Below are 23509 nucleotides of genomic sequence, written 5' to 3' on the forward strand. Positions count from 1 at the left end.
AATCTTTTCAAAATTAAATCATTGTTTTTGGGCCTCTTGCCTCAATCCTTGGGTTGCAGTGAGAGTGCCCATTAAAGGAGAGGAGTAGTGGGAATTGACAAGTATACTAAAAGATAAATTAAAAAAATAGAAAATATAAAACAAAAATCGCATAAGATTCAATATGAAAGGAAATAGTTGGACAGAAAAGATATCTCGGGGTATAAATTACGTTTAATGCAACTGGGGGATATAGTGTTATTGGATGATGGCATCTATCAGAAAAGGATCATAGGGTAAGCATTGAAGCATGGTCCACATTCTGCATATCTGTTTTACAGCATCACATGGCCTGTTTAACAGTCACTTCTATGCAGGTATAATACTGCTTGCCATATGCCAAGCATTGTGTATGCCTTTCTGAGCCTTCGACTATCACAGGTAGCTTGAACTTAGACAGGGCATGTGTTCTGTCTGGCCACAACCACAGCTTGTGTAACAGCTCAGACTATTAGCATTAGCAACTTACAAAAATTCCACGCTAATTAATATTTCTAATTATTACTGAGAAATATTATGAAATTTACAACTGTTAAAAAAAATAAGAAGAAAAGCAAGTAAAAACACCCTGTAAATAAAGCTTTAGAGCATGGTGAAAATTGAGAATAAAATAACCCAGTATCTCATCTCACCCACATTCTGATGGGTATTGGGGTGGGAGGGTATATCACTGGCTGGAAAAGCCAGACTATCTAGACCTTAGGAGCATTGGAGAAAGTGCATGCACACTAAATGCTAGGTGCATGGTAAATAAATTTGATGAATTTGAAATACTGGTTAAGTCTTCAAATGCAGACATTGTGGAATTATCTGAAACAGGTGTCACTCAGATTGAAGAGTTTGAGAATTTGAATACGGGGAGTATAATGTACACAGAAAACAGAAAGGACAGGAAGGGAGGTGCATCTGGTGGACATGGGTGGCCAGTGCAATATCGAGTTAGTTTGGTGTGGCATAAACAGTGGGAAAACAAAAATGAAAATAGGAGTGTATTATAGGCCTGATTGTGATGAGTATAAAAAACAACTGTACAGACATACAATGGGCCAGTAAACAGTAATTTCTAATAAAAGGGGACCTTAACTTTTCATTTATTGACTGGTATTAGTTGGTATTACTTATACAGTAGCAAGGATTTAAGTTCTGTGCAGTGGGATCAACCAACGATCTTACCAACAAATTCTAAATGAGAAGCATTCAAGGAAGTAATCATTGCTATCAGGCTTTTTATACCAACTAAGAGATACTGTCATGGCTTAGACCTAAATGGATGTCAGATTAACTGATAAGACTTGTGGCAGAGGAGAAAAATACATGGATGCATCTAAATTATCAGGTGATACAGAAGCCTACAGTAGATATAAACTAGTCTGCAACCAAGTCACAAAGATGATTTGGTTCTACTTGTCAATACATATTCACATTAGTTTTTGAATATCTCCCGTGAGAAAATTAGTTACTTTCAGTTGCCCTTATCACAAATTATGTATAGTAGCAAAGTATATTCATATAAGTGAAAAACTGCAAAGGTTGCTACTTTTTGTTTACTGCACAATGCAGAAGCTAGATTTCGAGCTTCTCCATAATAAAATGAGATTTGCCTGTTTTAAACTTAGCTAGTTTTCTGCACTACCTTTTATTTCATATTTTCAATAGTTTTTATTTAGTTGTATCCAAAGATATTGGGACTCACATCTGGTGAGTATGGACTTGGTACACCCAGAGTCTCTAGCTGGATATCATCATTCTCTCTCTCTCTCTCTCTCTCTCTCGGTGCAGCATAAGCCTCAAGCTTCCTTGCACTATATGGATTATAATAATAATAAAGGGAGGTCTTGTCTGACCAGTTTGATTGATTACTATTATGTGGTCACAAAGGAATTGAATGCCAAAAATAATTTTGATATCATATACTTGGATTTCAGGAAAGCTTTTGATACTGTTGCACATGGAAAACTGCTGTACAAATTGGAGAGGTATGGCATCAAGGGTAAGCTGCTACAATGGATAAAGGGATGGTTGAGTGGGAGACAACAGAGAGTGGTAATCAATGGACACTGCTCTTAGTGGGCATATGTTATTAGCGGAGTTTCCCAGGGTTCGGTGTTGGGTCCATTGTTGTTTTGCATATTTATCAATGATATTGATGAAGGTATATCAGGTTTAATGTCCAAGTTTGCAGATGATACAAAGGTTGGCAGGGTTGTTAACGACAGTAATGACATTATGCTACTCCAACTGGATCTAGATAAGTTTGGAAAATGAGCTGAGAAGTGGCAATTGGAGTTTAACATTGATAAATGCAAAGTACTGCATATGGGTAGCAATAACCGAAGAGAAATGTACGAACTGGGTGGTACTACACTCAGGGAAGTGGAAAGTGAAAAAGACCTGGGGGTAATTGTGCAGTCAAATATGAAGTTCGCTGAGCAGTGCAGATGGGCTGTCAGGGCAGGTCATGGAGTTTTGTCATTGGTTGAGCAAGCTGAATACTGATGGGATTCTTTGTCTTGCTCAGACTAAGAACCTGAGGGGGCACAGTTTCAAATTGAGGAAAGATAGTTGTAGAATAGATGTGTGGAAATTTGCCTTTAGCCAGCAGGTAGTTGATTGGTGGAACAGGCTTCCATCTTTTGTTGTAGACTAATAGCTTAAATAAATTTAAGGATGAGCTGGACAGGCATTTGAAACAAATGGAGGGATGAAATGGGAGGGTTTTTTTTTTTTTTTTTTTTTGGCTGATAATGCTAATAATTATAAATATTTCTTATTTCATTAGAGACGAAGAGAAAGGATTTGAGTTAACTAGATATGAATTTGACTTAACTAATTATACTATGACCAAAATTATTTAGACTTTTTTTTTTTTTTTTTGGTAGTTGTTGGCGCATCGGCTTCTGTGGTCATAATGTACCTCCCAAGGTTTTTACATTACTTTGATCCAAGCCCGAGGTGGGATTCGAACTCGCGACCTTTGGGTTGCCAGGCAGGCAGGCAGGCACTTTAGCCACCTGGCTAGCCCGGTCAGCTTTTAGACGGTCCTCCATGAATATTGTGTATTGTGCCAGAAGTTCTCCCCCCCCCACACACACACCCATGCATATATTAGTTCAGACATACTGATATAAATTACATTGGCCTGCTTATGCAGCAGCATGTTAGAAGCCAGTAGTATGGGTCATGCATTGGAACTTTCATACTTTTAACATGGTCTGGTGACCGGATGCTACATCAGTAAATTTTCTGTCTGTTCAACTGGGATTCATTGGAACCTGCCAAAATCCACTAACAGATGTTATTCAAAGATAGAAGGCTATAGGTGACTCAGCAGAGAGAGAGGTCTGAATCACCTCGCAGACTCATAGAACATGATCAGTGAACCATGAACAGGGTAATTCGTTCCTCTTGTATGTTGTCTGCAGTAAATAACACAGAGCAGGTCTGACAGGCCATAGGAACCTCCTTTGGTATGTTGCTCACCCACCACAGCTGCATATTAACTAAATTTTTGCATTAGTTTCTGTGGCATTGTTGCCAGCATTTATGGACTCCAGGACAGTGGCAAAATGTGCTGTGGAGTGACTGATATTGCTACTTGTGTTTCGTGTCCAGTAGATCTGTTTGGGTGTAGAGATTGCCCAAACAGTGCTTCCTATTAAATTGTAATACTCAACCATGGAGTTTATTGTAAGCACTCTAGCTATATAATTCCAAACTAGCTATATGGAATTATATAGCTAGTTTGGGCTTGATCCATTGGTGGTATTGCTTGAAACTAAGTAGTCCATGACTGCTTGGATGTTTTGGACATTTATGCATTACCTACACTGTGGCAGTACTGTGGAAACATGCTCTGTCAGTATCAGCATAAGGGTCATATAGGACTGGCCAGATAAGGCTGCAACCAAACTGGCATTATTCTAAGCCAGCTCTGTCAGTTGCTTTGTGGAAGGAATTGAGGCAGTTTCCAGTTAGTACCTACTGGAAGTTGGTAGAAAGTATGCTCAGGAGGGTTAAGTTTTTGAATTGAAAGCCCCTTTGCCACTTCCTGTGTGTCCAAATTACATTTGGTGATACAGTGTATATAACAATATATTCAAAATTGAAATAATCATATATACCCATTAAATTAATTCTCTAACAAGTTTTCTTGTTCTTATTTTTTGTAGATGTATTATGTTGGCCATGATAACAGCCCAGTGTATTCGGTTACATTTGATCCATGCCATATGTATGTTGCTTTAGACCGATCTGTGACTTTACTTTCGTTTTCTGGCTATTATTCTATGCAGAACTGGAGATCGGTATATGATGGGTTTAAGTTGTGGTTACTTGAAAACTAGTCACTGCTTACAAAATGCAGAATTTTATATGTTGATAAAAAAATTTCAAGGAATTTTTAAAAAATGGTAATTTCATTTTGTGTATATGTGTACATGGAAGAATATGCACAAGTACAAATATATTTGTGCATATATAGAGAAACAAAAGAGGTGGTGTTGATTTTAAAGTGCAGATATATGTTTAAGGGAACTAAGATATCATTTTTTTATTTGCAATGAATATAATTAATGTTGCAGTCGTCTGTGAACACTGCACATTGTTAAACTCCTAGCCATATTGGCTGTTTTGAGGCAGCAATAAGGTTAGTGGGAAGAAATAGTTTTTATTTCTAGATTTGTGTGTTGCCTATCATGTTTCTTAAAGACACTTTTTTATTTGAGTCATCTGAGTTGATATAAATAGAATACCTGCAATAGATGAATTGTTATATTTCATTGTAATTATATAAAAATTGCATTGATAGCAATTTTACAGTTTTGGTGCCAGTTTTTTGTTATTGTTATTCTTGTTGTGTAAAGAAAAAATTTTTAATTCTCAGTTTTCGTCTTTGAAATAAAACTAAAATAATTATTTCATTCCCATTCATTTTATTCATGTTTCTAAGTTTTTTTTTTTTTTTCCCCATAAAATTACAAATACATTAAAAGCTTTGTTATCTGGCACTTTGATAACTGGAAAGATCTAATAACCAACATATATTCTAGAACAGGAATAGTAGTGGCACCAATTACAATAGTTTATTTTTGTAGTCCATATCATAAAAAATATGTAACTCAATGTGGTTCAGATTTTTTTTGGCATAAAATTAATAAAATAAAATTACTTGACATTTTATTATTGAGCATTTATTATTGCAGAATGTGAAGAAAGATATATTCAGTATAAACTGTGATGTTTTTTTTTTTTTGTTTTTTTTTTTGTTTTTTTTTTTGTGTGTCACATATCAGATTAAGGGAACTTACAAAAATGAAAAATTAAAATAATTACTTACCACTTGGTGCCATCTGGCACATAAAATCTTCACCATTGTGATTTAGTCATTCCAGTTAGCTTGTGAGAATCAAATACTGTAGTTATTTGCATTTCATCTCCTAAAATTTTTAACCTATCCCAGAAAATTGGCATTTAATAAAGCCATTCATATTAGTAATATTGATCAAGAGAATGAATAAATGTTTATTCTAAATTGATGTTACAGTACTGCAAAATAGGATTAAGTTTCAACTGTTTCAATAATCTGGTATATATGTTTTTGTTGGTTACAATGTGGCTTACATTGGTACATATCCAGAATTTCAGTTTTATTATTAAAACCATCAGTCTAGGAAAAAGATGTTATCCATTAATTTTTCTTAGATTGATGGGGCACTTTGATAATGGGAAAAACCCTAATCTCCATGCATTCCAGATAACAAAACTTTTAATGTTATGTACAATTTCACTGTATAATGTATCCTCATTTGTAAAAGTTATGCAACTTGATGGAGATTCATGTTGGAAGGCTTTCAAAAATTTGATTTTTTTTTTTTTAAATTATAGTACCACTTATTTTTATTTATTTTATTATTATTTTTTTCACCCTGAAATATTTAATTCAATCATATGCCATATCACCACATGAAGAGTTTGGTGTAAAAGGGGAATAACTTGAAAAAAAAAAAAAAATTACGAAGCCGCATTTTTAGTTCCCAATACTGTACATATCAAAAAAACAATACTTTATGATATGAAGGCTTTTTGGAGCAATGATGAGACAAATCTGGTAATATAGAAATGCAGATGAGGCTTCTAAATTTTGTCCCACATTGCCTTTGTTTAAAGAAAGTTTTAAATCCAAATGTTACAACAAAAAAAAATTAACTTTTCTGTCACCAGAGTGAAGCAGTTGTTATTTTTTTTTTACCTTTTGAAGACAAATAATAATAATAATGCTTTAAAATAATTCTTTGTCCCTTAGTTGATCTTAGAAGTGTTATTTTTGGTTCAGATAGATATAGATGAAAATTTCAACTTCAGAAAAAATAATGAAAATATGTATATTAATGACAAAAAAGTAAAAATGCAGAGCTGGAAGTAGAATGGGAATAAGTCGAAGTGTGCAAAAGGTGAGTAGAATTTTACAATATGGAAAGAAACTTGCAAATGTTTTAAAAAAAACCTGTTTAGGACAGCTAATATCCTCAAAAGATTGAATATCTGCAACTATTCAGTATGCTATTTTAGACAATGTTCTGGTCTGAACTCAAATGATTAGAGAGTTTCAAATACAAGGTTACATGTGATCAGAGGAATTTGCTCTTTGCAAGCTTGGATTCATATTCCTACATAAAATTAAAAGGCACACAGTTTGTTGCAAACAATATATCAACTTCCTTGAGGGCTGGCTACCTCAGGGTGCTGTTTGTGGAAGGTATCAAGCATTTAAAGTTTATTATAAATATTATATATAAGGAGGCACCATATGTATAATATATATAATAAACATTAAATGCTTGAAATGCTCTGCTAAATACCTACAATGTGTGAATCTGCAATGACACATGAGTGCAAAGCTGAGCTTTGCACTCATGTCATTGCAGATTCACACAGTTTAGTAGAGCATGATAATAGCCACTTCCAAGCATTCCTCATTAGTTATCCCATTATAGCTGAAACAAGAGTGATCAGTATCAATGGTGATTTCAATTGGTAGTGCAAAAAAAAAATATAATATATATATATATAATCATCCATATATAAACCTATTAGCAATGTTTTTACAGAATGAAGATAAAGTTCATGTTCTTTAGGTTCTATTTGATCTTCTATTTCAGTAAGGCTGATTTAATATTTATTATTATTATTATTGCAGAAAATCTAATTTGGATTTGCTGTTTGGTAAAGTTTAATCTTATTCTTACTATGTCTTTTTTTTTTGTTTTTAAATATCTATTATTCCAAAAAAATTATATTATTAATTTATTACATCTGGTATTTCTCTGTTCTTTATTAAATTCTGTAATATATTGCATCTGGTATTTTACAATTTCTTCAAAATTACTTCAGACATCATTACCTGCTGTATTACCTCCTGGTAATACAGCAGGTAGTGATGGTCTGCCAGTTACGCTCCCAGTAATTCCGAAGTAGATTTATATTATGCCTTTCCTTTGCTTTTGCTTTCTGTTCGCCAACTCTAAATATTTATACCCCAAAATCTATTAGCAAAATTCAAGGGAAATTGAGGTGGTATTGCTATCCTTACTCGTCGTCCTTTTTTTTTTTTTTTTGCCTTAATTCGGCCAAAGCCTTTCCTTTTTTACTACTTAATTATAATTATTTTCACTAGTAAATAAATCCACATGTAATTTATAGTTTACACTCACTTTCATTATTTTTTATTCACTGCCATCTGTCGGCTAGCTGTTATTCTGCCAGTTTGCTGTTAAATATAACATATATTGATGTTGCTGCTATAATTTGAACACTAGACTAACTGGCAAACAGAACAGCCTTAGCTAATTATTGATAGGATATACTGAGTGATGCTAGCCCTTGTCAGCATACCATTCAATGTATCCTTTAATCAGTAATTTGCTTCATCATTTTATTATTATTTTATTAGGTTTTATTGTTAATCATGTGTTTAATTATAGGGTATAACACTGAAGTCCAACTTAGATTACTTAAATATTTGACCTTATGGCTCAATAGGTATACTTTTCTCAGAATACCTATATTCTATTTTCTTATTAAATTTCATTTGGTATTCATGTTCCCTTTGAATATGGTTCAGTAAACACAGTTGTGCATGCGTGCACTTAAACCTCTTTTTATGCGAATTTTTTTTACGCAATTTTTATTCACTTTTACGCAACCAATCTAAAGTCTGAGTTAGGAAAAAATCCATAATTCAAGAAAATTCTGAGAATTTTGTAGAATTGCATTCTCGTTTCAATTAAGAAAATTCTAAATTCTAAATTCCCCGAATAACATAACTGACTGCGCATAAACAAAAAAAACAGCAGTTGTTTGCAGTTTGAATTTGGTTTCTCGTATCAACTTAGAAAATTCTTACGAATTTCATTTATTGGGAATTCCCCAAATTACTTAACTGACTGCACATAAAAAGCAGTTCTTAGCAGTTTGAAATTGGTGTTCGAGTAGAAAACACAGTTACTGCATTTTTTAAGTGAAATCAAAATAAAAATCTTGTTATAAAATTAATAATTTTGCCAAGAAATAATAAATGGTAAGCAATTGTATGTAATTTTCAAACTTTCATTTCATTAACTGAAGATTTTAATCCAGCCCTCACATGATGTTGCCGATAACCAAAAAAATAAGGAAAGCTGTTTCCTTGGATATAAAAATTCAAATTTTAGATCATCTTCAAACTGGGGAAGGTACGACAGCTGTGGGTAAGCATTTTGGAGTCCATGAATCAACTATTAGGTATATAAAGAAAAATGAAGAGGCTATTAGAAAAGCGGTATGTTCTAGTACAAAATTGAGTGTGAAATTATCATCATACACAAGAGATGTTCTAGAAAAGGCCGAAAAGGCTTTAGTGATGTAGATAGAAAATAATGTACAAAAAAGAATTCCAGTTGACGGAAATTACATCAAGGAATCAGCATTGAGATTTTATGAACAGATTAAAAAACTGCAGCCAGATACTTCATCTCAATCGAGGAAAAAATATGAATTTCATGCAAGCAATGGTTGGCTGGCTAAGTTTATTAAAAGACATGCTCTTCATAATATAAAAATTAAAGGTGAAATGGCTTCTGCTGATGAAACAGCTGCTAAAGCATTTCCACAAAAACTTGCTAAAATAATTGAAGATGGAGGTTACACTCGTGAACAAGTTTGGAATATGGATGAAACTGGCCTTTTCTGGAAAAAAATACCAAACAGAACTTACGTATCAAAAATGCAAAAAACTGTTGGTGAGTTCAAAGCCACAAAGGATCGCATATCACTCCTGTTTTTTTCGAACGCTTTAGGAGATCGGATGTTAAAACCACTGCTCATAAATTGATCATTAAGACCATGGCCAATAAAAGGCGTAGATTTTCAAAAATTGCCAGTTCATTGGATGGCCATTAGCTGTGATCACAGCTAATGGAGAAAGCAAATGAATATAAAACACCATTATGCCTGGCATTTGTGGATTATGAAAAGGCATTTGACTCCATACAGCACAAGGCAATGTTTCGGGCACTGGAAAGACAAGGCATAGATACTCCATATATTATGATTTTGAAGAAAATATATGAGAGTGCTACATCCTTTATTAGACTAGACAAAGACAGTAGCAAATTTAAAATCGAGAAAGGAGTTCGACAAGGAGACACAATATCTCCGAAGCTGTTTACTGCTGCCCTTGAGGAAGCTTTCAGAAGATTAGACTGGTCGCAGAAAGGAGTCATTGTGAACGGAGAGTACCTAAACCATTTACGATTTGCAGATGACATTGTGGTCATAAGCCACGATCCCAAAGAATTAGAGGAAATTCTTAATCAGTTATGCACAGTTAGTAAGGATTTTGGACTAAAGATGAATAAGGGTAAAACAAAAGTAATGATGAACAAGTATGCCACGGAAAGGGAAATAATGATTGAAGGAGCAGTAATTGAAAAGGTGGAGTCATATACTTATCTGGGACAAGTTATTAGCTGTAATAATGATAAATGGCTGGAAGTCAAGAGAAGAATAAATTTTGGATGGATAGCATTCAGGAAATATAGTCACATACTGAAGAGCAATATCCCAGTTTGTCTGAAACGTAAAATAATGAACCAATGTATACTCCCCACCACGACTTATGGAAGTGAAACTTGGGCACTCACCAAAAGAATGGAAGAGAAGCTAAGAACTACACAGCGAAGAATGGAACGAATTATATTGGGAATCAGACTGTTAGATAAGAAGAGAAACACATGGATTAGGCAGCAAACTCAAGTAAAGGACATTCTTATCAAAACTAAAGAACTAAAATAGTCTTGGGCAGGACACATAGCTCGAAGACATGATGACAGATGGACTAAGAAAATAACAGAATGGTACCCAAGAGGAGCTAGAAGAAAACCTGGAAGACAAAGGCGGAGATGGATAGATGAAATTCATGAGTTTTTGAGTAGTAAATGGATGGCCAGTGCTCAAAACAGAAGGAACTGGAAAGTTGCTGGAGAGGCCTTCATCCTGCAGTGGATTGAAAATGGATGATGATGATGGATGGCCAACAAAAAAGCTTGGGTGACCATTGATATTTTCACTGAGTGGTTCCACAAACATTTTGTGCCAGAAGTTAGATGTATTGGAATGACAAGTGTCTCGAATTTAAAGTGCTTTTGATTCTTGATAATTCACCCGGTCATCCTGCCATAGAACACCCAAATGTGCAATTTTGTTTTCTGCCACCCAATACCACATCATTGCTACAACTGCTAGATCAGGGTATAATTGCGACTTTTAAAACATATTATGTCAGACAAACATTTCAGTTCATTTTGAACAAGCTAAATGATGATGAAACGCTGTCAGTTATGGATGTGTGGAAAAAATTTTCAATTATGGATTGTATTGATCAGGTTAGATTTTCATTATCTGAATTGAGACCAGAAACTATGAATGCATGCTGGAATGCTATTTGGCCCGCATGTGTTAAAGAGAATGCTCCTGTTCCCTTCAATCATACTGCAAAATTCCCCAATATAATAAGTTTGGCATGTGAAATTGACAGAGAAGGATTCAATGATCTTACGTCATCAGATATCGAAGAACTGTTAATTGATAAACCTCTTAGTGAAGACGAAATAGTGGAGATTGTTTCTGAGACTCCTGAAAGCAAAAAAAGTTAATGATAATGATCAAGATAATCCTACTTTTACTGCTGATATAATTAAAGGTCTTAAACTGGCCAGTAATTTAGGCAATTATTTTGCCCAACATGATCCAAATGAAGAACGTGCCGGGAAGTTTTCACATGGGCTTAAGTTGTTAATGTCTTCATACAGAGAATTATATCACGACTTATCTAAAGCATCAACACAGCGATTAATAACTGAGTTCATGCCTAAAACTACTGAAACAACCAGTGGTACTTTTGTTCAAGACATGACAAGGAGAATTCCACAAGTTGAGGCGCAAGTTGATGACGATAATACCATATCTAGTAGTTCTAGTAATATTACAGTCTCACGAAAACGAAAGCTTTCGCGTTTATTGTCAGAAACTGATAGCGAATAACAATTTTTTTTTTTTTATAGAATCCTTAGCAAACAACCGAAATGAATGTGTTTTTTTTTTTTTTTTTTTGTTTTTTTTTTAAGTTATTAAAATTCATCATATGTATCTGTTCTCCATGAAATGTAAATAAAAATCTTATGATCCTAACGAATTTAATGTTTGTTTTTTTTCATTATTTTATTTCAGGTTTGGAATCAATCTTCACTTTCTATGGAGTCAGTTCTTTTTACGCGTAATTTTTAGGAACGTATCTATCCCGTAAAAAGAGGTTTAGGTGTATATATATAGTTAAAATAAATATATATTTATTTTTATTTTTTAATTGGGACATTGCTTTTACACAATATCAGGTAGTCTGCCTAATCATTTAATTTCATTGTATGCCAGTGACAAAAAAAAAAAGTGTTTTTATTTTTTAAATACATCTTGGAGCCAATTTTGCTGTCCCAATATTCCTATTTTAGCATTATTACAGGCATATGATGCAAGAAAGCAATATTTTTTACATCAGCCAAAAAAAAAAAAAAAAAAACATCCATTCACTCCAAAAGTTTGTCCAGTTCTTCCTTGAATTTACTTATGCTATCAACTTCCACTTCAACAGATGGAAGATTGTTCCAGCAATCAACCACCTGGTGGCTAAAGGCAAATTTCCACACATCTATTCTACAATAGTGTTTTCTCAATTTGAATTTATGCCACCTCAGGTGCATAATCTGAGCAAGAGGAAGAATCCCATCTGCATTGTTCAAGTGATCTGCCTTTGCTACTTGATTACAGGCTAGCTTGCATCTACCATAGGCTTCTGTGTTGCCTGATAATATATCATAATGATCTATTCATGGATTGCAAGTATATTAAATTATACAGAAAATTCATAAATTCTGTGTCACTTGATAATTTATATGCATCCCATGCATTTTTCTTCTCTGCCACAAGCTCATTAGTTCATCTGACATCCATTAACTGGCTAATGTTTCTCTTTCTAATGGCTTTGCATAATTCAGTACACTAAATTTTCTCCTTGTCAGTGTTTATCTTGCTCTTCATTTGTCATCTTCAGTTCATCATGACAAGTTTTCTTGACTAATTTTTTCTTCTTTGGATTTCTTTTTACCTATAGGTTTCTTGGGCTTTATCACTTTCAGAAAGTTGTAGTAATATTCCTTGTCGATATCCTAGTCCTGAGCAGTCCTCAAACTTGTTCTTAAGTTCCAGTATATACCGCTTTTTCTCCTCTTCTGTTATCTCAAAGACCTTTGTATTATTTACTTGAGTCAGTTTTTTCCTTTCTTACATCTATATCAAGTGTGCATTTTATCATTCTGTGATCACTTCCAACATTTAACTTGTTCAGAATGGTAACATCATTCACGATATCTTCTGTTAGTGAGGATGAATTAGTTGTTAATCCATTTGGGCTCTTCCATGTCCACTTTCTGTTCACCCTTTTCTTGAAAAAAGTGTTTATTACTGGTATTCCTCGAGGTTCTGCAAATTCCACAAGTCTTTCACCTCTTTCATTTCTTTGACAAATTCCAAAATTTTCTATAGTTCACCTTACTGCACTTTCTCTTTCCAACCTTAGCATTGAAGTCCCCCATAATGATAGTGCTGTGGGTTTTCTGCTCAACCAGAAGACTTAATTTCAGTGTACATTTCTTCCTCTTCATCATTATGGTTCGATGTCAGTGTATAAATCATCATAACCTTTAGCTTGTACCTCTTAGAAATCGTGAGTAGTAGTTTTATATCTTTATGGACCAGAAAGCCAACTCCAACTTTGCTCCTTTCCCTGTTTCCATTGGTGTACAGCAGATTTCCACTTGATAAACTTATAAGTGATTCATTTCTTCTTGTTTCAGCCAAACCGATGATATTCCAATTCACGTTTTCTAATTCCTTTTCCCGCTCTAATATCCTGTCTTCACCAGTGAGCAATCTTACATTGTAACAGGCCAAGTTCAGTTTCCGTGCATGGCAGCCTGGTCGTACCCAGAGATTCTTAGCACCCTCTGCTTCCACACTGATCCTCTTACTGCCATAAGAGGGGAAGTGAAAGCCGCTGGGTGCTGAGGGCCATTTGTTTCGTCGTGCTGTCATGTGCTGGAGGGTTTGGTCTTTTCCTCTTCACGCTGACCAGGTGTCTTGAAGAGAACCACTCTACTTGTTTACCATCAAGAACGTGTGCAGTAGTGGATTTTAGGGAGGCAGGCCAACCGGACTTTTAAAATCTTCTGAAATAAAAAGATATTGGATCCATCAGTGTTTTAGACTGAGTGTCTGATAACACACAGAATGCCTATATGAGTATTGAGTCGGAACTTACAAAATCACTAGCTGAATTTCAAAAATTAGCTAATTACTATTACTACTATTATTAGCTATATGTGGTGCAAGGAAGCTTGAGGTTTATGCTGCGCTAGACAAAAAAAAAAAAAAAAAAAATTTCTGAATTACCCTGAGAGAGAGAGAGAACAAGAGTCAGAAGTAGAAAGGAATTACCAAGGAAAAAAAAAAATCATGATATCCAGCTCAGGACCCTGCGTGTGCCACGCCCATAATCACTAGATATGAGCCCCTGGGGTCGAATGAACGTGACAGACTATTTAATCTATTTGTAAAACATAATTTAATACAATTAATCAAGAAGACAATTTTTAAAAAAGTTATCTGCACAAGCTTAAAAATTCTGCCTCCTGGCCTGATAAAAAGAGAAGAAATATAGACAAGTGTACACAAAGGAGAATATCAAACTTAAAACAGGCCGACTTTTAAGCATGTGAAAGCTGGCATCCTGTTTCCTGTCACTTTCAGCCACGTAGAGAAAAGGTTTAATGAGGAGAGCAATAAATGATGCGAAAAAATGACATCTAGAAAAGGTGTCATTTTTTTATGACAATTCTTGTAGATGCAAATGCACAACATAGTTTTGTACCACATTTGCTTCCACCTGTATTTGAGAGACTGTGTTCTATTGTAATGTGTTGAGAAATGACAACTTTCCGACTATTTGTAAATAATGGTTGAAAAGTAAAAGTGTAGAATTCATAATTGAAAGTGAACACTTACAATTTGAGGGTTTAGTGTCAAACAACGTTAATTTCAAAATTCCATTTTCTTTTTGCAATAAGTTTAGTTTTACTTTATACAAATAAAAATGTATATCATGTCAGAACTGTATCTCTCTAGTACGTTATAAGTTAGCTTAGGCTGTAAGTACATTTCCAGTAAACCAAGAAAATGTCAAATGACTTTTTTTGGTTAATTACAAAAACATCAACTACAAAATGATTTTTTAGTTAACGTTGTTTGACACTAAACCCTCGATTTAGGCTGAGATGTAAATCAGAACAAAACTCAAAATTTTGTTGAAAATTTATTCTGTGTACATATATTAATCTCAATGCAAGCAAAAAACAAAAAAAATCTACCAATCTGTAAACAAAAATGAAGCATTGCTGCTATAATCTAGAGTTTAATCAGTATGCCGAAGAATTGAGGAGTTAATTTCCTATGCCTTTTACACAATTTGTATTTTGACCTATATGCATTATGGCATAGATGAGTGGGTTTTTAATGCTCATATGCATAACGGCAAATCACTAAGTGCAGTTTGCCACTTTTATGCATCAGACGCAGCTGAGTATAGCATGGATTAAAAGATAAAAGTTCATTTACAAATTTTTCAAAAAATTTCGAGATTCAAATCCCTTATGAATGCTTGCAAAAGTCTTTACTATCAGTTTCACTGCATAAAAAAAGGTCATAAAGATGATCCAAACTCTTTTACAGAAGCCTGAAAAATCTTTCAGAAAAGAGAGGCTGCTTGCAGATGTTGATTAAATTCAATGGACTTGCGCGCTCAACCAAAACCATTAAAAAACCAGCATCCTAAAAACATTAGCACTCCGTTGACATTCAGCGATGCGAAAGTTACAGATTTATAGAGTGGTCTACAACTTGAAAGAAATGCAGAAAAAACAAGAAATTAAATTTTTCAAATTAATGTGTAATCTCTCCTTTACAAATAAACTTCCTGAATTCTCATTTGTAAGGATTCAATTAAATCCCTGAAATAGTTTATATCAATATTAGGCCATTCTAAAAAAGCTGGCCCCATAATTTATTCGGGTTTTATGGATGCTGTACTTGTGTTTTCACATTCCATTCAAGTTAGTCCCTTACGTTCTCTGTAGGATTTAAATGCCTTGCATTCCATTCTGTCCACAGCCAGATTTACATGTTGTACATGCCCTGTAAACTGGACAGTTATCGTCCTGGAATACAGGGGTATCAAAATCGAGTGTCCCTCAGAGGTTCAGCAAAAGGCACAAACTGATTTCCAGAATATTTGTATAGCTGGCCTGATTCATCTTGGTTGTTATTTCAAGTCGATAATCCAGTTCATAATATTGTTAAAACATCCTCAAACATCACTGACCCAGCACTAACTTGACACCTTGCACACAGTGTGGATGAAATGCCTCAATGATTCTCCTGCAAACTGAGTGTCTGGCATCACCAGAGTAAAGGTAACATTTGGATTTGACTCCACCACAGCCTTTCCATTAGTCCAGTTTTTATACCTTTTAAGCCATATTAGCTAGACCTTTTTTCATGCATAGCTGTTAGCATTGGTCGAACAGAATCCGGATAACCATGTTATGCATTTCTCTTCTCAGCGTTCTCTCAGAAATTCTTGTCTTTGAAACTGTTTTTCTTTACTAGCATTCACCAAATGATCAGACAATTCTGTTGCCGATTTTGATTCACACCAGTAAAGCACCACACTTAAGTAGCCCTTGTGCCAGAAAATACCACAACAACACCAGTAAATGCAACTACTTCTTTAACAGGTATGGTTGCAAGGTGCTTTGGTGTCTGGTTTTAACTTGGTGTTTGAGCTCACCATTTGGTAAACAATTTGATAAAATATTGGACACCTAAATAAATATAGGTAATTGTCCGACATTTACTCACTGTACATTTTGCAACCGCTGTTGCTGTTTTGGTGGAATTGTATTCTTTATTATTTTCACTCACTGAGAATAATAAGTTTCAACTGTTTCATATTAAAACAGATCAAACTTTATTATATACAAGGTTTTTTTTTTAAATATTTCTCTGAATTGATTGGACATAAATTTTTTTAATCTATAAAACAAAAAAAAATATAAAAGCTTGGCAATAAAATTTAAATTATAAGTTTTAGTAGATCATTATGGATAAAAAAAAAATATGTTAGGGTTACCGGAGAACAGTTTCATCCACTCACGTATATTATGTCCATAAATTACGTGTTCACTGGTCGGTTTGCCTATTTCGCTGAAGGAAAATTCCTTGTCCTTCAGCAAAGATAATTCATCTCAGCCTTGCCTGAGATGAATTATCTCAGTTGCAGGGTGAAAAAAAAAAAAGAGAGGGAGAGAGAGAGAGAGAGAGAGAAAATCTTGATACATTAGAATTTCGCCAGTAGGGATAGTGATGTAATTTTTCTTTTCTACAATGGAATGGTTAGGCCGCATCTTGAATATTGTATACAGATCTGGAAGCCTCATTTTAGAAAGATGTGGATCTCTTGAAACGAGTACAGAGGAGATTAAGATTTGGGAGGGGGGGGGGCAAAATGGTGCTCTTACTAGGACAGGCTTTGTTTTGCAAATTGCAGCAAGCATCTAGGGACTAGTGAACTGCTGCTATACCTGATTTAGGTGTTTAAGATTTTGAATTGATTTTGTAAGCTCAATGCTGATAGTATATACTGCCTATTGCACAGACCACTCGTGAGGGGTCATAAATTCAAATAGAAGGATGGATGCAGGATAGTTATGTGGAAATTTCTTTGATCAGTTAATTGTTGCAAGAAATGTCTGTCTAGTGTATTAGTAGATAAACTGCTTGACAAAATTAACAAAACAGAAAACGTGTAATTTGTGTAGCGTGCAATAAAGTTGGACAAGGTTTGGTGTGTTGTTGGTGTGCCATAGAGTAACAATGAAATGATACAGCGAAAAACTTCAGACAAGTATAAGAGACATTTATAGGGGTATTAGAATTACCAAAAAAGGTCACGTTACAGAAATTGATACAAAATGCTCAAAAATATGGTCACGTGACATCAGTACGCATATGAATTCCCCCCCCCCTCCAACAGCTAAACAGGCCTAAAAGCAGTGAACCATTCCTGATATAAGGGTGTCTATAAAATCCTGTTTGTACAAATCCCATTCTTACACAGTGCAGACCTTAGCTCAACAAGTGACTGAGGAGTGGTTGTCAGCATGCAGGCAAGGCCGTCCCACACATATTTGATTGAATTTAAGTCGTGATCAAGATGGCCCCTGCCATGTCAGTCAGATATCCTCACTTTCAAGTTATTCATCCAACACTTGAAGTCTATGTGCATGAAAAGAAAATCTGGACCAACGGCACTCCTAAAATGTTGCACAGAAGGTTCAAGGATCTGGTCTCAGTACCTCTGCACTATGGTACTCATATGAAAAATATGGAGGGATGCTGCCATTGATCAATATTCCACATCACGAGACTGCCTCCTCCGTAAGTGTCCCTTTCTTTGATGTTGGATGGATGGTACTGCATTCCACATTGTTTCCAGATGAAATAACATCTGTAATCTGTAGACTAAAATGGGACTCATTAGAGAACAGAACTGTACCCCATTTGTCAGGACCTTGTCACATATTTGTGGTACCAGTTTCAATGAGCTCTGCAATGCTTTGGGGTTAATGGGATACAAACAACTGGCTTCCTTACATAGAGTGCACTTGAATTGTGCCTTCTTAACACGGTCCAGTTGGAAATGTTTTCACCTGTGGCTGCAGCAAATTCAAGAAACAGTTGATGACAAGATATTGTAGGGTTCCATCGATTTCTATTAGATATTCTGAATTTTCATGTCAGGATACCTATTATATCAAATACTTGCCTTCAGCAACACTTCATAAAATATTCATGAAAACATTTTGCTCTGTTAATTTACTCGAGCAGTGTGCTTCAACAGCTTACTGCACAGTATAACTTCCTTCCAGGTCCTGGTCAATAGTCTACCCCTGACCTTGGGGTCCTTTGCAGTGGACTTACCTGTTGTCTCAGGAAAAGTATACTATCCTTGACTATATTATAAACCTGACTAATAACTTCAAACTTTAGAAGAGGAATGCTTCCAATGGGATACCACATTAAAAGGCCATGTTACCAAGAAATTCATTCTGCAATTTGCCTTCAGCAGTCCAAAGCCTCATCCTTAGTTCACCTCTGGGTTATTTCCCACTTTCATTATCACTGGACATGGCCCCCTAAATGCAAACTGGTCAGCTTGGGTATCATTGAAGAACCTTTGGGAATCTGCATTGCAGACTTCCAGAGGACTGGAAACATACTTTACCATTGAGCTAACCTAACTACTGCCTTGCAAGGACATCTTTCAGGCCAAGAGCACCTCTTAATGATCAGGAGAGCTATACTGCACTTTGGCTTTTGAGATACAAATTGGAAGGACTTGGCATTTTCACCATTAACTGAATGCAACTTGCTGACATTGGCTCACCAATATGGAATTGTTAGTGCCTGCTGGGCACAGGATGCCATATGGCGATCACACAGGCCACTCTGAGCCTGTGCCTTTTATTTTGGTTTCGCATTAGTTGAGGCATATGATGCGAGAAAGCAAACTTATACAGCATCAGCCAAAGGGAAAAAAAAAAAAACCTTCCCATTTCACCCATCCAGTCACTCCAAATGTTTGTCTAGTTCAGCCTTAAAAATTTATTTCAGCTATCAACTTCCACAACAACAGATGGAAGTCTGTTCCAGCAATCAACTACTCACTGGCTAAAGGTAAACTTCTGCACATCTACAACTGTCTTTCCTCAATTTGAATCTATGACCCCTCAGGTTTTTAATCTGAGCAAGCAGAAGTATCCCGTCAATATTGAGCCTGCTCAAACCATTCAAGGCCTTATACACCTTGATCAGACCACCTCGCAGGTGGCTAATCTCCAGTTGCTGCAACTTTCAGAACTTAAGCCTTTTCTTCATAAGCGCACACCTGTGTTCCTCTCACCAATCTTGTTGCCCTTCTTTGTACTCGTTCTAGCAACTCTACATCCTAAAAATGAGGCCTCCAGACTGGTATACAGTACTCAAGGTGTGGCCTGACCATTGCCTTATACAAAGGGATAATCACCTCCTTGTCTGCTAGTAAAATTCCTATACATTATTGACAAAACTCCATGACCTGCTCTGGCAACCCATCTGTAATGCTCACAGAACTTCATATCTGACTGCACAATTACCTTCAGGTCTTTTTCATTCTCCACCTCCCTGAGTGTAGTAACACACAGTTGGTATGTTTTTCTTGGGCTACTTCTACCTACATGGAGTACTTTGCATTTGTCAACGTTAAACTTCAGTTGCCACTTCTCAGCCCATCTGCTTAACTTTTCTAGATCCTGTTGCAGTATCATACTGTCTTTACTGTCATTAACAACCCTGCCAACCTTTGTAGCATCTGCAAACTTGGACATTAGGTTGATATACCTTCATCAATATCATTGACAAATACACAAAACAACAATGGACTGAGCACCGAACTCTGAGGGACTCTGCGAATAACATTAGTCCATGTAGAGCAGTGTCCATTTATTACCACTGCCATCTCCCGCTCAACCATCCCTTTATCCATTGCAGTAACTTGCCTTTAATGCCATACTGCTCCAATTTGCAGTGCCTCCGTGGGCAGGAGCGGCAGTGCGTAGCGCACGCTTCTTGATTAGACCGGGTTCGAGCCCGTGACCACCAATTACGGAGGATGCGGAAAGGTCAGGGAATGACCACTGCATATCCCCGGAGCAATATGGCCTTAGTTGCTAATGCTCCTAAAAACCAAATAACAACAACAGCTACAATTTGTACAGCAGTCTTCCATGTGCAACAGTATCAAAAGATTTTCCTGAAATCCAAGTATATGATATCAGAATTATTTTTTGCATCCAGTTCCAGTGACCACATCGTAGTATCCAATCAAATTAGTCAGACAAGACTTACCCTTAACAAACCCATGCTGTGTCTGAACTATTACTGCTGTCTTGTCTAGGTGATCCTGTATCATCACCTCTTTAACCAGTTACTCCATTATTTTCCCTGGAATGTAAGTTAAACTAAGAGGTCTATAATTATTTGTGTCACCCTTTGAACCCCTTTTGTGAATTGAGAATACATTTGCACATCTCCAGTCCATGGGGACCACCCTTAACTCTAATGATGCTCTCATAATTATGGCTAAGGGTTTGCTTACTTCCCTTGCTGCCTCCATTATAACTGGCTAGATTCCATCTGTCCCAGGTACCTTTTTTATGTTTAACTTCAACAATGTCTTCTCCACTTTGCTCTTAGTTATTACAAAATCACTTATTTCCTTGTTAGAGTTTGATAAACCTCTGGCATTCCCCTCCTTGAATAATTCCTCATGTATGAATGTAGATGCAAAATACTCATTCAGTTTATCAGCTTTGAGCAGGATCATAAATAGTTGATCCATCTATGTTAAGTGGACCAATATGGTCCAGTTAACTTCCTTCTAGAGTTTGCACTAGTAAAGGACTCCTTGCTGTTTTTCTGTGTCCTTTGCCAAACATTTCTCGTAATCTGCCTTCGCCTGCCAAACCTCCTTTGTGACTTGATTACAGACTAGCTTATACAGAGTGTAGAGAAACTCTACCGATAAATTTGAACGGTGATAGATGGTACCAAAAGAAACGTTGTTTGTCAAGTAAACATAGGTCGTAAATGAGTCGTATAGCAGCAGAAGCTATTAACGGATTGTAAAAATCAAAACAACACATTCATTAATTTAATATCGTTTAATGCATATAAGTCATTTGCTGTTGCACACAAAATAGAAAAAACAATTCATAAGAAGTGCTCAAACTGGTGACCACGATGTTCAATGCATAACTCACACCGACACATCATTGAATGTTGTAGGCGTTGGATGTTCCTAGGATTGTCTTGTATCTCTGCGCTTGCTGCGACAATCTGTGCTATAAGTTCCTCCACTGGCATTTCATACACAAGAGTCTTCATATATCCCCAAAAGAAAAAGTCCAAACAAGTCATATCAGGCGACCTTGCTGGCCAGGCTACAGGTCCACCTTGACCAATCCATCTGCCTGGAAAGGTATGTAAATGTGCACGTACACGTCCGTGAAAATGTGGTGGTGCACCATCATGTTGGAACCACATTTATGCTCAGACAATTAGAGGAACATCCTCCAACAACTCTGGAAGTGTTTGCTCTAGAAAATGCAGTGATCCATCTAAACGTGCAGGCAACATGTATGGTCCAACTAAAACGTTTCCCACAATGCCGGCCCATACATTGAGGCTAAACCTGTGTTGGTAGCCATGTTCAACCATTGCATGGGGATTATTCTCTGCCCACACATGACTGTTGCGGCTGTTGAACAATCTCTCTTGGGTGAAACATGCCTCATCAGTGTAAAGCCCATTATTGGTAAAATCCGGCTGCAAGTTGATTTCCTGTAAAAAATCAGTGGGAGAACTCGACACGGTCGGCAAAGTCAGCAAGTTCTAGTGCGTGCACTTTCTGGCATCGGAAAGGATGTAGTCTGGCTTCGTGCACCACATACCACACCAAAGCTGAACACCCAATCGGCATGCAATGGCACTTGTGCTGGTAGAAAGAGTATTAGCTAAGATCTGCAAAACCTGTTCCTCAAACCAGGGTGTCCTAGCAGTGTGTTGACATCCAGTATCATGCATATTCATACCGGAAGAGCCACTATCCCGCAATCTTTGGTGTATTTCAGCAAATATGTGGTGAGGCAACCTTCTTCCTAGAAAGCGTTCTTGATAAATCCTGCGAGCCTCTCTTCCGTTTCCATGTCTGTACCCGTACTGAACATAAAATGACATTACGCGTTTATGCTATTAGCGGCAGATACGCACCACTCCGAGGACCTCTCAACGCATGCATACATTAATGTTGATGGTAGTCGTATGTTCGAGCACTGTTATGGATTGTTTTTTCTATTTTGTGTGCAACAGTAAATGATTTGTATGCATTAAACGACATTAAATTACTGAATGTATTGTTTGATTTTTACAACACTTTAATAGCTTCTGCTGCTATAACAACTCTTTATGACCTATGTTTATTTGACCCCTGGCCGTTGGCCGTGATGGGACAATTGCAACTTTACTTAAATCTATATATGTACATTGTATTAATTTAGTTGCAATAAAGATTCTCTCTCTCTCTAAAAATGTTTCATTTGGTACCCTCTATCACCTATTCAAGTTTTTCAGTAGAGTTTCTCTGCACTCTGTATATGCATCCTCACATTTTTCTTTTCTGAACCTCATTAATTCATCCAACATCCATTTAGGCCTGAACCTTGAACAGTATTTATCAGTTGGTATGAAAAGCCTAGTAGCCTCCAAGATTAAGTCCCTGAAGGCTTCCCATTTAGAATTCACTGTTAGTGACATCATCAGTTGATCCCACTGTATAGAATTTAAAAACTGTCTGAGACCACTGTTAGTACCTTTATGAAAACAAAAGCCCTTCCCATTACCCTTGATGGTAGTTACATCTTTAAGTAAATCCCACATTAGTATACTGTGATCACTGTCACTTAGTGATTCTTTTATTTGCAAATTCTTAATGCATGAATAATCACTGCCGATAATCAGATCAAGGGTATTACTCCCTCTGGTTGCCCCTTGAACATGTTACTGTAGAAAACAAACCTCCAATAAATCCGCAAAAGTCTTGCTAGCATGCGAATGACTATCCCACAAGTTCCAGTCTGGAACATTAAAAACCTTCATTACATGACATTCTGAT

General features: G+C 36.1%; 1 protein-coding gene across 2 annotated transcripts in view; it reads left to right on the forward strand.

Moving 5' to 3' along the window:
• The window catches only part of LOC150087272 (F-box/WD repeat-containing protein 4), a 113488-nt gene extending 109036 nt beyond the window's left edge, over positions 1 to 4452 (forward strand). For both annotated transcript variants that reach the window (XM_090371930.1, XM_090371931.1), the window contains exon 9: positions 4209 to 4452. In XM_090371930.1, coding sequence (XP_090228056.1) covers positions 4209 to 4382 — 174 coding nt within the window. In that variant the 3' untranslated portion in view covers positions 4383 to 4452. The remainder of the gene's footprint in view (positions 1 to 4208) is intronic.
• The last annotated feature ends 19057 nt before the right edge of the window (positions 4453 to 23509 follow it).

This window comes from Mastigoproctus giganteus, chromosome 4 (assembly GCF_048544385.1).
Source record: "Mastigoproctus giganteus isolate SK-2022 chromosome 4, ASM4854438v1, whole genome shotgun sequence".
Taxonomy (NCBI): Eukaryota; Metazoa; Arthropoda; class Arachnida; order Uropygi; family Thelyphonidae; genus Mastigoproctus; species Mastigoproctus giganteus.